This window comes from Scyliorhinus canicula, chromosome 2, assembly GCF_902713615.1.
Source record: "Scyliorhinus canicula chromosome 2, sScyCan1.1, whole genome shotgun sequence".
NCBI classification, from domain to species: Eukaryota; Metazoa; Chordata; class Chondrichthyes; order Carcharhiniformes; family Scyliorhinidae; genus Scyliorhinus; species Scyliorhinus canicula.
In genome coordinates this window covers 245,621,290-245,635,006 of record NC_052147.1, presented here as the reverse complement: position 1 = coordinate 245,635,006, position 13,717 = coordinate 245,621,290, and the positions used below count along the sequence as shown (strand labels likewise).

General features: G+C 49.7%; 1 protein-coding gene across 1 annotated transcript in view; it reads right to left on the bottom strand.

Annotated features, from left to right (window-relative positions):
* Window positions 1-13,717, bottom strand: part of LOC119962082 (histamine N-methyltransferase-like) — a 57,851-nt gene that overhangs the window by 41,340 nt on the left and 2,794 nt on the right. The window contains exon 2 of the mRNA XM_038789933.1: window positions 6,700-6,755. Coding sequence (XP_038645861.1) covers window positions 6,700-6,755 — 56 coding nt within the window. The remainder of the gene's footprint in view (window positions 1-6,699; window positions 6,756-13,717) is intronic.

Here is a 13,717-nt window from a genome sequence, read left to right as displayed (position 1 = left end):
CCGGGGGGCTAGGAGCGGTGTCGCGGAGAACCCGGCCGCCAGGCATTGACGCTGGTATCAAGGCCCGGCGCGGCGAGAATGACGCGGCCGACGGCACCTAATGACATCAACAGCGCATGCACAGGTTGGCCGCGCCAACCCATGGATGCGCAGTTGCTGTCTTCCCCTCCGCTGCCCCGCAAGGCGTGGTGGCTTGATCTTGCGGGGTGGCAGAGGGGAAAGAGTGCGTCTCTTGGAGACGCCGGCCTGACGATCGGTGGGCACCGATCGCGGGCCAGTCCCCTCCCGAGCACGGCTGTGGTGCTCAATCCCCTCTCCGCCCCCCACAGGCCCCAAACTCACCTTGCGCAATATGTCCACGCCGGCAGTGACCAGGTGCGGTTGCCGCCAGCGTGAACAGGTCAGGAACGGCAGGCCGCTCGGCCCATCTGGGCCGGAGAATGGGGGTGTGAGAGAATCATGGGGGGTGCCACAGCGGCCCTCCTGTGATTCTCCCACCCGGCCTGAGCAGCGGAGAATCGTGCCCAAGTTTCCACACGGTAGGCTATTGCAGAAAATATGGAGGCACGGGATTGAGGGTGATTTAGCAGTTTGGAGCAGAAATTGGCTAGCTGGAAGAAGACAAAGAGTGGTGGTTGATGGGAAATGTTCAGACTGGTGTCAAGTTAATACTTGTGGTGCACCACAAGGATCTGTTTTGGGACTGCTGCTGTTTGTCATTTTTATAAATGACCTGGAGGAGGGCATAGAAGGATGGGTGAGTAAATTTGCAGATTACACTAAAGTCGGTGGAGTTGTGGACAGTGCAATTGTTACAAGTTACAGAGGGACATAGGTAAGCTGCAGAGCTGGGCTGACAGGTGGCAAATGGAGTTTAATGCAGAAAAGTGTGAGGTGATTCATTTTGGAAGGAATAACAGGATGACAGAGTACTGGGTTAATGGTAAGATTCTTAGTAGTGTGGATGAGCAGAGAGATATCGGTGTCCATGTCCATAGATCCCTGAAAGTTGCCACCCAGGTTGAGAGGGTTGTTAAGAAGGTGTTCAGTGTGTTAGCTTTTATTGGTAGAGGAATTGAGTTTCGGAGCCATGAGGTCTTGTTGCAGTTGTACAAAACTCTCGCCGCGGCCGCATTTGGAGTATTGCGTGAAGTTTTGGACGCCGCATTATAGGAAGAATGTGGAAGCATTGGAAAGGGTACAGAGGAGATTTACCAGGATGTTGCCTGGTATGGAGGGCAGATCTTACAAGGAAAGGCTGAGGGACTTGAGGCTGTTTTCGTTGGTTAAGAGGTGACTTAATTGAGGCAGACAAGATGATCAGAGGATTAGATAGGGTGGACAGTGAGAGCCTTTTTCCTCGGATGGTGATGTCCAGTACGCGGGACATCGCATTAAATTGACGGGAGATAGATATAGGACAGATGTCAGAGGTAGGTTCTTTACTCAGAGAGTAGTAAGGGCATGGAATGCCCTGCCTGCAACAGTAGTGGACTCGCCAACACTAAACGCATTCAAATGGTCATTGGATGGGCATATGGACGATAAGGGAATAGTGTAGATGGGCTTTAGAGTGGTTTCACAGGTCGGCGCAACATCGAGGACCGCAGGGCCTGTACTGCGCTGTAATGTTCTATGTTCTATGTTACTTTGAAAAGTCCCTTGGACTAAGAGCTGGGAAACGAACCAAATCAGGTAAGAAAATTAAGAGTCGGACAACATCGAGGCAAAAGTGAAAAAGTGACCAGAAGAAGAATGAAATTAGATTGATAATAGATGTATTTTAAAAATATATATATTTTTTTAAATTTCAACTAAGTGGCAATTTAACGTTGCCAATCCACCTACCCTGCATATTGTTGGGTTGTGGGTGTGAGACCCACGCAGAGACAAGGAGAATGTGCAAACTCCGCACGGACAGTGACCCGGGGCCACGTTTCTGCCTGGAGGCATTTCTAAGTATGATGAAAATCACGTTATGAGGTTGGCGAAAAGCTGATCTTTAGCAGATGAGAATAGATTTTGGGAAAATAACCGGCAACATCATTGCCAAATGATGTAGAACAAATGGGAAATATTTGAAATGGTGTTTAACAGGTGAAAGTGTATTCAATTGGAAATAAAGAACATCGAAACTCTCGGGGACTTCCATGCATAAAGAAAGACATAAGGGAACAATTGTGGATTAAGAAAGAGACATATGGTAAGTGTGTGGACAGCAAAAGAATGTACATTAGAAGAACATACAAAGAGATTAGGAGAGAAGACAAAGAGGCAGGATGAAATAAAATTATCAAGCAACATAAAACAAATAGTAAGATATTTGAAAGGCACATTCAATTAGAATGGTAATAGTATCATTCGGAGGTAGACAATGTAATGTCACAAATAATAACAGGGATGACAGGAACATGAAATAATTATTTTCCTTTGTTATTTAACAGGGACACAGAACAGGTCGATGCCGAGATAAGTGGATTCACAATTTAAAAGCATTAAAGGAAAATAAAAATTGAGTAGTCTAATCGAACATATAAAAGACAAAACCCCTGATCCAAATGGATTGTATCCATTCATTTTAAAATAATCTGGGTTAGTGAGAGCAGAGATATTACTGCATAAATTTAATCATTTGTTGGAAGCATTTAGTGCTGGAGGACAGGTGCACAATTACTATATTTAAGAAATTGGACAAAATATGCCATCTGAACCAAAAACAATCTGATGTCAGTGTTAGGAAAAATAATGGGATCCCGATTAAATGACGGAATGGAAGAATATCTAGGAAAGAAAAATAGTGGGCGGATCCTCCATTGGCCGAGGCCAAAATCGCATTTGGTGTTTGGACGCAGAATCTCTTTTGACACTGAAATCGGGGCAGCGCCACTTTTCAGATGCACCGCCCCCTCAAAAACGGCACCATCGCATTGTGTGTTGCGCGCTGTTGAAAGAGCATTGCCGCATCATCAAAAGACCCTCCCTTGATGCTCCGCCCCCTTGGCCCGAGTTCCGACGGCGCGGAACACTTATGGTTTTATTTCTCGTGAACCCGGCTCGGCTGCTGCAGACTATGTCCGGTGCCGCCACAGTCAGGGAGGAGCTGTGCCACTGGCCGGGTGGGAGAGGTGGGGCTTGGTTGGGGTTAGGGAGACTGCTTGGGGGTGGCCCAGGGCTGACGAGGAGGGGGTCCAGGGGGTCACAGTTCGCCAACGCCGGAATCGAGTTCGGCAATTCGCCGGAGATTCCAGGTTTACGCCAGAATCGGAAGCAGCCCCATCATTACAATGCTCCACCCCCTTAAAAATGGTGTATTTGGGAGTATGCCAAACGCCATAAGGACAGCCTCAGGACGTCTCCTGCGACCCTCCCCCGATACTCCATCCCCAATGGGCCGAGTCCTCCACGTGAGGGAACAAGTGTGCTCACATCGTTTGGGGACCTTGTGTGGCGGCTGCCGACTCAGGCCAGCGCCGCCACAGTCAGGAGGGGGAACTGTTCAGCTGGCGGGGGGGGGGAGGGGGGGGGGGGGGGTTTAGACAGGGGCTGGGGGTCTGGTGGGGGGTGGTCCAGGGGAGGCGAGGCTGGTTAAAGGGGGGCAGTTCAAGGCAGGTCGGATCCGCAGGTAAAGCCGGGGGCTTTACGCTGTGTGGCTCCTCGTCCCCACCAGTGAACAGCAGGGAGGAAGAGGAGACGGACAGCGACAGGAGCACTTAAATGGTGAGCCAGATATACCATGGTGCACCAGTCTGGGGGCAACACTCACTTTCCATCACAGCTGTCTCTAAAACCCCCAGCATCCCAAAGACACTCACCTCGGTTGGGCATTATAGTGAAGAGGCTCCTGGGACACTATCTGGTACGCATCACACATGTGCTGCAGTACATCAGGTGCAGGTAGGAACCCCCGAGGAGGCGGATGGCCGTAGGGTGACCCTACCTCAGGGACTAGCTGCCATCTGGACAGATTTCAGCCTTCTTGAAAGGGCGGTGCCATCATCGATAGAAATGCAGTCAAAAAGCCAGGGACTGCATGAGGGATTGTCAGCAACCACCAGTGCCTGCAGGTGAGTTGGCGGAGTCCAAACGCCTACAGGGGCAAAAGGCGGATCTAACCATGCATGTCACGCAGGCCAACACCGCATGAGTGGTGTCCATGGTGGAGGCCTGAGGGGCAAAGGTACCAGCCATGGGTCAGGATGTCCAAGGTCTGAATCACTCTGTGTTAGCAGTGGCCAAGGCAGAGGACAGGGGCGAGATGGGCTGATGTTGTTGGTGGGCACGGCCAAGGACAACGGTTCAGCCGGTGCTCACACTCCAGTGTCCCACCCCAATCCCTCTCCACCCCATGGAGACTCCCCCCCCCCCCCCCCCATCCGCACCTCCGCAACTTAAGGGTTTGTTGGGACCGTGTGATGGAATGGCCAGATTGAATGCACAGATAACACATGTGAATGTGAGAAAGTGCTACCGTGGGCAGGAGTGAGATGTTGTCAGACGAAATGAAAAATGAAATGAAAATCGCTTATTGTCACGAGTAACTTCAATGAAGTTAATGTGAAAAGCCCCTAGTCGCCACATTCCGGCGCCTGTCCGGGCAGGCTGGTACAGGAGTCGAACTGTGCTGCTGGCCTGCTTGATTTGCTTGAAAAGCCAGTGATTTAACCGAGTGAGCTAAACCAGCCCCTGGTTTAGGGGGATGATGCTGAGCTTCAGAGCTCATCGCAGAATGGTCAATGGTGTTTCCCATTGTGGGGCAGGAAACTCCCGGGCGCCGGCACAACGGAGAATCATGCCGGCGGAGAACCCCGGCTGTGCTTGTTAGGTCATTTGGACATTCTGAATTCTCCCTCAGTGCACCTGAACAGGCGCCGGAATGTGGTGACACGGGGATTTTCACAGTAACTTCATTGCAGTGTTGCAGTGTTAATGTAAGCCGATTTGTGACATTAATAAAGATTATTAGTAAAAGAAATCCCTATCTGGAAGCTAGAGATTTGATGTGGTTAGGGGGTCTCTGTGCGGGTTCCTTCAGTTTGGGGTCGGTGTGGGGGAGGGGGCATGTGCGGGGTGTCTGGTAGAGGTGGGGTGGGTGTGCAGTGCATTGTCGGGGTAGGAGGGTGGCCCTCAGATGGTCTTTGGGGGTAAATCCCTTTTGGGGTCCACTGTGAGGACCATCACGTCAGGGTTATGCTTGGTGAGACGTGCTGTATTCCCCACCCATGTGAGCCCCAGCACAGGGGACCAGGTAATCATGGAAGGCCTGCTAAGTGGATCTATTTCCTCCCGTTGGGCTGTGAGTGTGAACCTCTATCCCACCGCCAGCGGGAGGTCGGAGCATCGTGATTGGATCGGCATCGAGTGCCGATCCTGATTTTTGAATTCTCCGTCCCATTGGGAAATGCGCTTCAGGCTTCCCGGTACAGAGAATTCACCCCTCAGTGTCCCATGCAGAGAATCCGGCCCATGTCTTTGACAGAGGCCAGGTCATCATCACATGTTTGATTTGAGTCTTAAATTAATGGTTAGACAATATTAGTTTTTCTAATATAATCATTATCCTAGCCCCTTTTGTGTTTTCTGCTTATTCCCTTGTAATTATACTATTTTTGCTATTCTTATAAAATGGGCTTTTCACAGTAACTTCATTGACACCTACTTGTGACAATAAGCGATTATTATTATTATTATTATTATTAAATGATTATTATTATTTAAAAGACTCCATTTGGCCCAATTCTTTAAAATGCCCATTGCCAGGAAATATCTGTTCAAGAGGCCTTTTGTTCTCAGTGATTTTAGCTTACTAAACAAAATGCAAATTTTATTTATTTTAATTGAATTGAAATGAAAATGATACTTGCTTATTGTCACAAGTAGGCTTCAAATTGAGTTATGTGAAAAGTCCCTAGTCGCCACATTCCGGCACCTGTTCGGGGAGGCTGCTGCAGGAATTGAACTGTGCTGCTGGCCAGCCTTGGTCTGCTTCAGTGTTTGATCCCTGTGCTCAACCAGCACCTAATTGCAGTAAGTGCTATCATGGCAGGGTGTAATATTTGTGTTTGTATGATATGGGTGCATGTTACATATGCACTAATACAGGAAATATTCACTGTTTTAGACAAATGATTGTTTGATTTTATGTTATACTGGAGATAAAGTCAATAACACTTTAGCATAGACAGTAAAGCTCTATTCTATTCCCGTAACAGCCTCCCCGAACAGGCGCCTGAATGTGGCGACTAGGGGCTTTTCACAGTAACTTCATTTGAAGCCTACTTGTGACAATAAGCAATATTCATTATTTATTCATGAATTCATTATTAATTAATTCATTCATTCTATTCTATTCTGCATTGGGATGATCCAGGGCTGAATTTCATGGTCACTGCCCGCTGCCCCCTCCCAATATCCAGAATACTGGGGGCAACATCTCCAAGATTATTTCTGGGAGCCTACATGCAATTGCATGTCCATTTGACAATTAATTGTCTGTTCCCGGGCCTTCTATTCCTTCAAATTACACAGTGTGCATTATTCTTGTATTTTCTACTGTAAAAATTACAGGCATCAACATTTAATACTTCACCCTTTTTTTCACATGTCAAAGAAAAGCGAGATTTGATTAAATAGCCTGTTTAGGATGATAAAGTACAACAGATACACCATTAATTACAGAACAATGGACAGGGCAGGACTTACCTGAGCCACTTCCTAATCCCAGGACATTTAGACAGGAAGCTCCCTTTTTCCCAATGCTACAAAAAAAAGAAAGATTTTATTTTGAAAGGATATGAATCAATCTGAAATTACATTTGTAACAAAAGGGTTCACTGAACAACGGTTGTGTAAATCTTAATTTAATATGCAAAACGATAGCAGTTCATTTGTAAACCTGCAAAGTAAAATTTATCCCCGAAAACGACAGAGACCCCACGTGAGGACCTGAATGTGCCGAAAGGAAAGGCAGACTCATCCTCGCGGAACCCTGGGTCCCGACCGGATCGCAATCATGGCACTCCCCCACCCCCTGCAACCCCAAAATTGCAACCAGCGCCAAGGACCCCACCAGACGTAACCTCAAAATCACAACCAGCGCCTGGGACCCCGCCAGACGCAACCACTTACCTTCCACAGGTTAGTTTTCTCCCACCGGATCACGGCACCATCAAGAAGCAACCGCCAACCGAGGAAGCGAGATAAACGCAATGGTCTGCAGCTGAGACTGAAGCAACGTAGTGTCAGGTTTCCTCTTCACAGCGTACTCCTGGAAAAATTCCAAGCGATCATTCAGCTGGATGAGCTTAACGCTGGACTTATCTCTCAGAGGGAAGTTAGAGACTGCTGTGTGCTCTGTTTCACAGAGACATGGCTCACTCCTGCCTCATCGGACTGTGCCATACAACCTGACGGCTTCTCAATACACCGAATTGCCGTCCGGCATCATCGGGCAAAGCGAAGGGAGGGGGTTGGTTTGCCTCCTCATCAACTCCTCCTGGTGTTCGGACGTGGTGACCCTGGCAAACTACTGTTCCTCAGATCTGGAATACCTGACTGTGAAGTGCCGCCCGTACTACCTTCCAAGGAAGTTCACTTCTGCCATCATCATGACCGTCCACATCCCAATCCAACCAAAAGTGAAGAAGGCGTGTGATGAATTTTACACTGCTAAAAATAACAATGAAACAGAACACCTGGAGGCCTTGTTCATTGTGGCCGAGGACTTCAACCAAGCCAACCTCAAGAGGATACCAAAATTCCAGCAATACATCTCCTGTCCCACCAAGAGTTCCAACATCCTTGACCACTGCTACAGAAACATCAAGGATCCCTACCGATCCATCCTACAACCGCACTTCAGAAAATCAGACCATAAGATGGTGCTCCTTCTCCTGGCAAACATGCAGAAATTTAAGCAGGAGAAACCAGTTAAGAAGGTCATGCAATGCTGGTCTGAGGCAACAGAAGAGCTCCTACGCGACTGCTTGGAGTCAGTGGACAGGTCCATATTCAAGAGCTCAGCACCCAACCTAAACGGGTATGCCACCATCGTCACAAACATCATCAGCAAGAGCGTGGAAGATTGGGTGCCAAAGAAGGCAGTATATGTTCCCAAACGGGAAACCATGGTGCAATCAGGAGATTCACGCCCTACTGAAGGCCAGGTCTGAGGCATTCAAGACGAACTACCCTGACCTATACAATAAATCCAGGTACGACCTCCGCAAAGCCATCAGGGATGCCGAGAGACAATACCAAACTGAGCTATAGCCACAGACGAACAATACTGACTCATTTGTTGTGGAAAGGCTTAAACAACACAATGGGCTACAAAGGAAAGCCGAGTAGAATCTCCGGCAGCAGCACCCCCCTCCCCGATAAACTCAATGCATTCTATGCTCGTTTCAAGCAGGAAACCAGAAAATTGCCCCAGTAGCCTCGGACACACTTATACCCACCGTCACAGCTTCTGAAGTCAGGTCAGCCTTCTTGATGGGGAACACTCAGAAAACAACAGATCCTGACGGAGTCCCTGGTCATGAACTCCGATTTTGTGCGCACTAACTGGCAGGTATGCTCGCGGACATCTTCAATTTCCCCCTATTCCGTTCCAAGGTTCCCACCTGCTTCAAGACAACAACCACCATACCGGTACCAAAGAAGGATTAGCAACTTGCCCCAATGACAATCATCTGGTGCCCTTGACATTGATAATTATGAAGTGCTTCGAAAGGTTGGTCTTGAGGCACATCAACTCCATACTCTCAGAATGCCTTGATCCACTGCAATTCGCATACCATCAGAACCGATCCACAGCAGATATAATCTCCCTGGCCCTCCACTCATCACTGGAGCATCTCGCCAACAAGGACTTGTACGTCACAGTCCAATTCATTGACTACAGCTCCGCCTTCAACATCATTATCCCGTCCAAGCTCACATCATAACTCCAAAACCTAGGACTTGGCTCCTCTCTCTGCAAATGGATCCTCAGCTTTCTGACCTATAGAACACAATCAGTAAGGATAAACAACAACACCTCTTCCATGATAGTCCTCAATACTGGGACCCTGCAAGGCTGCGTATTATAGCCCCCTACTATACTCCCTATACACACACAACTGTCTGGAAAAATTTGACTCCAACTCCGTCTACAATTTTGCTGATGGTAGTAGCCATGATGTGGAGATGCAGGCGTTGGACTGGGGTGAGCACAGTAAGAAGTCTTATAAACCAGGTTAAAGTCCAACAGGTTTGTTTCAAACATGAGCTTTCGGAGCGCAGCTCCTTCCTCAGGTCAATTTTGCTGATGACACGATCGTAGTGGGTCGGATCTCGAACAACTCTATCGAATACAGGAGGGAGATGGTGAACCTCGTGGTGTAGTCTAGCTATAACAATCTCTCCCTCAGCATCAGCAAAACTACAGAGCTGGTCATTGACTTCAGGAAGCAAAGTATCTGTTGCATCAATGGTTCTGAGGTGGAGAAGGTTGACAGCTTCAAATTCTTAGGTGTGCACATCACCAACAATCTGAGCTGGTCCATCCATGTTGATGTTACGACCAAGAAAGCACAACAGCGCCTATATTTCCTCAGGAAACAAAGGAAATTCAGCATTCCAACATTGACTCTTACTAATTTTTACAGATGAACCATAGAAAGCATCCTATCAGACTGAATCACAGCCTGATACAGCAACTGCTCGGCCCAAGACTAAGAAACTAGAGAGTCATGGACACAACACAGTTCATCACGCAAATCCACCTCCCAACCATTGACTCTGCCCACACCTCCCGCTGCCTTGGGAAAGCGGGCAGCAAAATGAAAAGACACCTCCCATGCGGCTTATTCTCTCTTCCAACTTCTTTCATCGGGCAGGAGATACAAAAGTCAGAGAACAAGCACTAACGGATTCAAAAGAAGCTTCTTCCCCACTGTTATCAGACTCCTGAATTACCCTTTTGTCGGCTGAACTGATTTCTCCCCGCACCTTCTCTACTGAGTAATACTACACTCTGTATGGTTCACCCAATGTCTGTGTTTATGTATTTACATTGTGTATTTATCATATGTCCCATGTTTTTTCATGTACGGAAAACATTGACGTTGCGCAGAACGATACTTTTTGCTGTACCTCAGTACATGTGACAATAAATCAAATCAATCAATCAATCGAATTGTTTGAACTAATATTGAAGAAGTAAGTGACCTGAAATTCACAGTAACGCTGATAGAAACATGGAAAAAATAGGTGGAGGAAGAGGCCATTCGGCCCTTCAAGCCTGCTCTACTATTCATTATGATCATGGCTGATCATCCAACTCAATAGCCTAATCCCGCTTTCCCCCATATCTTTTGATCCCCTTCGCTATAAATGCTATATTTAATACTTGAAACCATACAATTGACTCAACTACTTCCTGTGATAAAGAATTCCACAGGCTGGGGCAGCACAGTGGCACAGAGGTTAGCACTGCTGCCTCACGGTACCAAGCTCCCAGGTTTGATCACGGCTCTGAGTTCACACTGTCCGTGTGGAGTTTGCACATTTTCCCCCTGTTTGCATGGGATTCGCCCACCCCCACAACCCAAAGATGTGCAAGCTAGGTGGATTGGCCATGCTAAATTACCCCATAATGGAAAAAATGAATTGTGTACTCTAAATTTATATTAAAAAAAGAATTCCACAGGCTGATCACTCCCTGAATGAAGAAATTTCTCCTCATCTCTGTCCTAAATGGTTTACCCGGTTTCCTCAGTCTGTGACCCCTGGTTCTGGACACACCCACCATCAGGAATATCCTCCTGCATCTACCCTGTCCAGATGATGGTGCAACAGTCAGCATTTCCTCTCACTACTCTTCTGAAATTAATGGCAACTTTTGGAGTCCAAATAGTTCATAAGAAAGACATTTATTCAGCATATCAGTAGTGTTTACACAGGACCCAGTTACACATCGCCTTTCTGTCAGCTGTTACAGCAGCTGACCTGTTATTCTAATGCTGGTTAAATCATAACCCAATCAGCACGAGGGAACAATCATCCCCAGCTGGATGTGTCCCATGCAGGGTTATAACAGGAACATAAAGGGCTGGATTCTCTGTCGGCGGGATGCTCCATTTTGCCGACAGCACGGGGGTTTCCCGATGGCATGGAGCTGCCCCACAATGGGGAACCCCATTGACCAGACGGCGTAAAGGAGCATCCCGCCGGTAGGGTGAAACAGAAATTTGCCATGGCGGGGCGGAGAATCCAGCCCAGGAACTAGGAGCAGGAACAGGTAATTCAGCCCCTTGAGCCGCTCCACCATTCAATACTGTAATGACCTGTATGGAACACACAGAGCTGGCTTAATTGTTTTCCCTGTGTGGCTTGAACTTAGGGTCGTTCCTGCGTGTTAGTTTAGAGTGCAACTTGTATGTGTGTGTTGACTGTGTGTGAGTGTAATAAACTATGACTGTATTGAGCAACTTGTGGTCATTTGTCCACTGTATACGGGTTACAGACACACACTGTGGTTTAGAGGATACAGCAGGGGTCAGCGGCGTGACGGCTGTGGGGGTTTCTTTGGTTGGTTTGGGGGGGGCATGTGGTGAATTATAAACCTAGTAATTCACACTGTGTTGTATCATATGTATTGTGTCCTTGTGAGCTCTGTATACGAGCCGTTGCGTGGCTCTGCCCATAGGGGGAGATGAGGAGTTTGTACTGGGCGCCACCCTTGGCTCCGCCCTTGGCTCCACCCATGGCCCCTCCCACTAACCGGAAGTATAAAGATCTGCAGTCGTGAGCCTGCTGCCAGTTCATCTCGTCGCAGGCAGGCTCAGTTGTAAGACTATTAAAACCACTGTTCACTTCCAATCACGTGTCTTGTGAATTGATGGTCTCATCAGGCCACTCATATATCATGCGGATCCGCAACTAAGCAGGGGGTCTCACTTGTTCTCCCGCTCCCGACCTCCACCTTGGTGACCTCCCTTTCCCCCTGGGCCGCCGATCACGTCCACTGCCTTTTGCTCGGACATGGTCAGGGGCCCAGGTCTGGTGGTCCCCATCTGGTCATCTCCCGCTCCCGGCGGTTGTGCGTGGGCTTCTCCTGGGGGGTAGGGAGGGGGCTTGGTGGGGGCATGTCGGGGGGATAGGGTTACGGGTATGTGGATGGGCGTGAATGGTGCCAGGGGCATGGAGCAGCCAAATCACTCTGGCTGCCCCAAGGAGGTTGTGCAGTATCTCCTGGCACTGCTGGCCAATCCGGACGACGTTGCCCACAGCGTTGACCGTCTCTGCCACCTGCTCACAGGCGTAGTGAATGCCGGTGTCAGATGGCCTTCCTCCTGGGCCGTGGTACAGGGTCATCCGCCTCGCCTCCCTGGTGTCCAGGAGGGTCTCTTGCTCAGCATCACTGAACAGGTGCTGCTCCCCTTGCAACCATCTTGACTGGGATGGTGTGTGTGTGGGGAATGATCGTGAAGTGCGGCTGCGGCGGATAAGCCTCATGTGTGGCAATCACGGACTCGCCTAATCCGCTGCCAGTTGGCTTGGAAGCAGTTGTGTTCCATGTGGCGATGGTGCGAGCCCAGTTGGACTGCTGAATCGGTACACCTGGGGCGGGATTCTCCGATAATCGGTGCGATGGCCGGGGCCCGGTGCCAAAAATGGCGTGGATCACTCCGGCGTTGGGCCTCCCCAAATGTCGCAAAGTCTCCGAGCCCGAATGGGCTAGCAGCGGTATGACGCCATTCGCGTCGGCGTCACCCGCTCTGGACGCGGTGCGTCACTTGATGAAAATGAAAATCGCTTATTGTCACGAGTAGGCTTCAATGAATTTACTGTGAAAAGCCCCTAGTCGCCACATTCCGGCGCCTGTCCGGGGAGGCTCGTATGGGAATCGAACCGTGCTGCTGGCCTACTTGGTCTGCTTTAAAAGCCAGCGATTTAGCCCAGTGAGCTAAACCAGCCCCTAGCTAAACCAGCCCCTGATGCCGGGCAGCGTAATGAATGCCGCACAGCGTCACAGCACAAAAGATGGTGTCTCGCCCCCGGGAGATCTGCAAACATGTCCAGCCGGTCCACAAAATCGAGGCGCTCCTGGACGCTGTACGAGAGGAGGGATGCCGTGTACCCTGGACATGGCCATAGGGTCGCCCGACGTCTCAGCCTGCGCCTGTGCAGGGAGGTGGCAGAGCCCGTCAGCGCTGTGGCTGTGACACCGAGGACAGGCACCCAGTGCCACAAGAAGGTCAACGACCTCATCAGGGCAGCCAGGGTGAGTCACCCCCCGATGAGTGGCACACCCCCACGTGCACCCTAACCCTAACCCAGTGCCACAAGAAGGTCAACGACCTCGTCAGGGCAGCCAGGGCCGTTCCTCGCCCCGAATTCACCCCCACCTAGGCTAGGACTCGCTTATTGTCACGAGTAGGCTTCAATGACCGTACGAGCCTCCCCGGACAGGCGCCGGATCGGCGGTCCATAACTCTCCGCCGCCGGGCGGCGCGCCGAGAGTGACTCGACGGTGGCGCCTATGTGACGTCACCTGGTCGCGGCCGTCGTGAACCGGGTGTGAGATGCCCGTTTGGGGCTTGTAGGGGACCTAGTGGGGAATGAGCACCACGACTGTGTTCGGGAGGGGACAGGCCCGCGATCGTTGGGCCGGTGTCTCTATCGGACGCACCCCCAGCGGCCGAGAGTTACGGAGCGCCGATCCTAGCTCCGC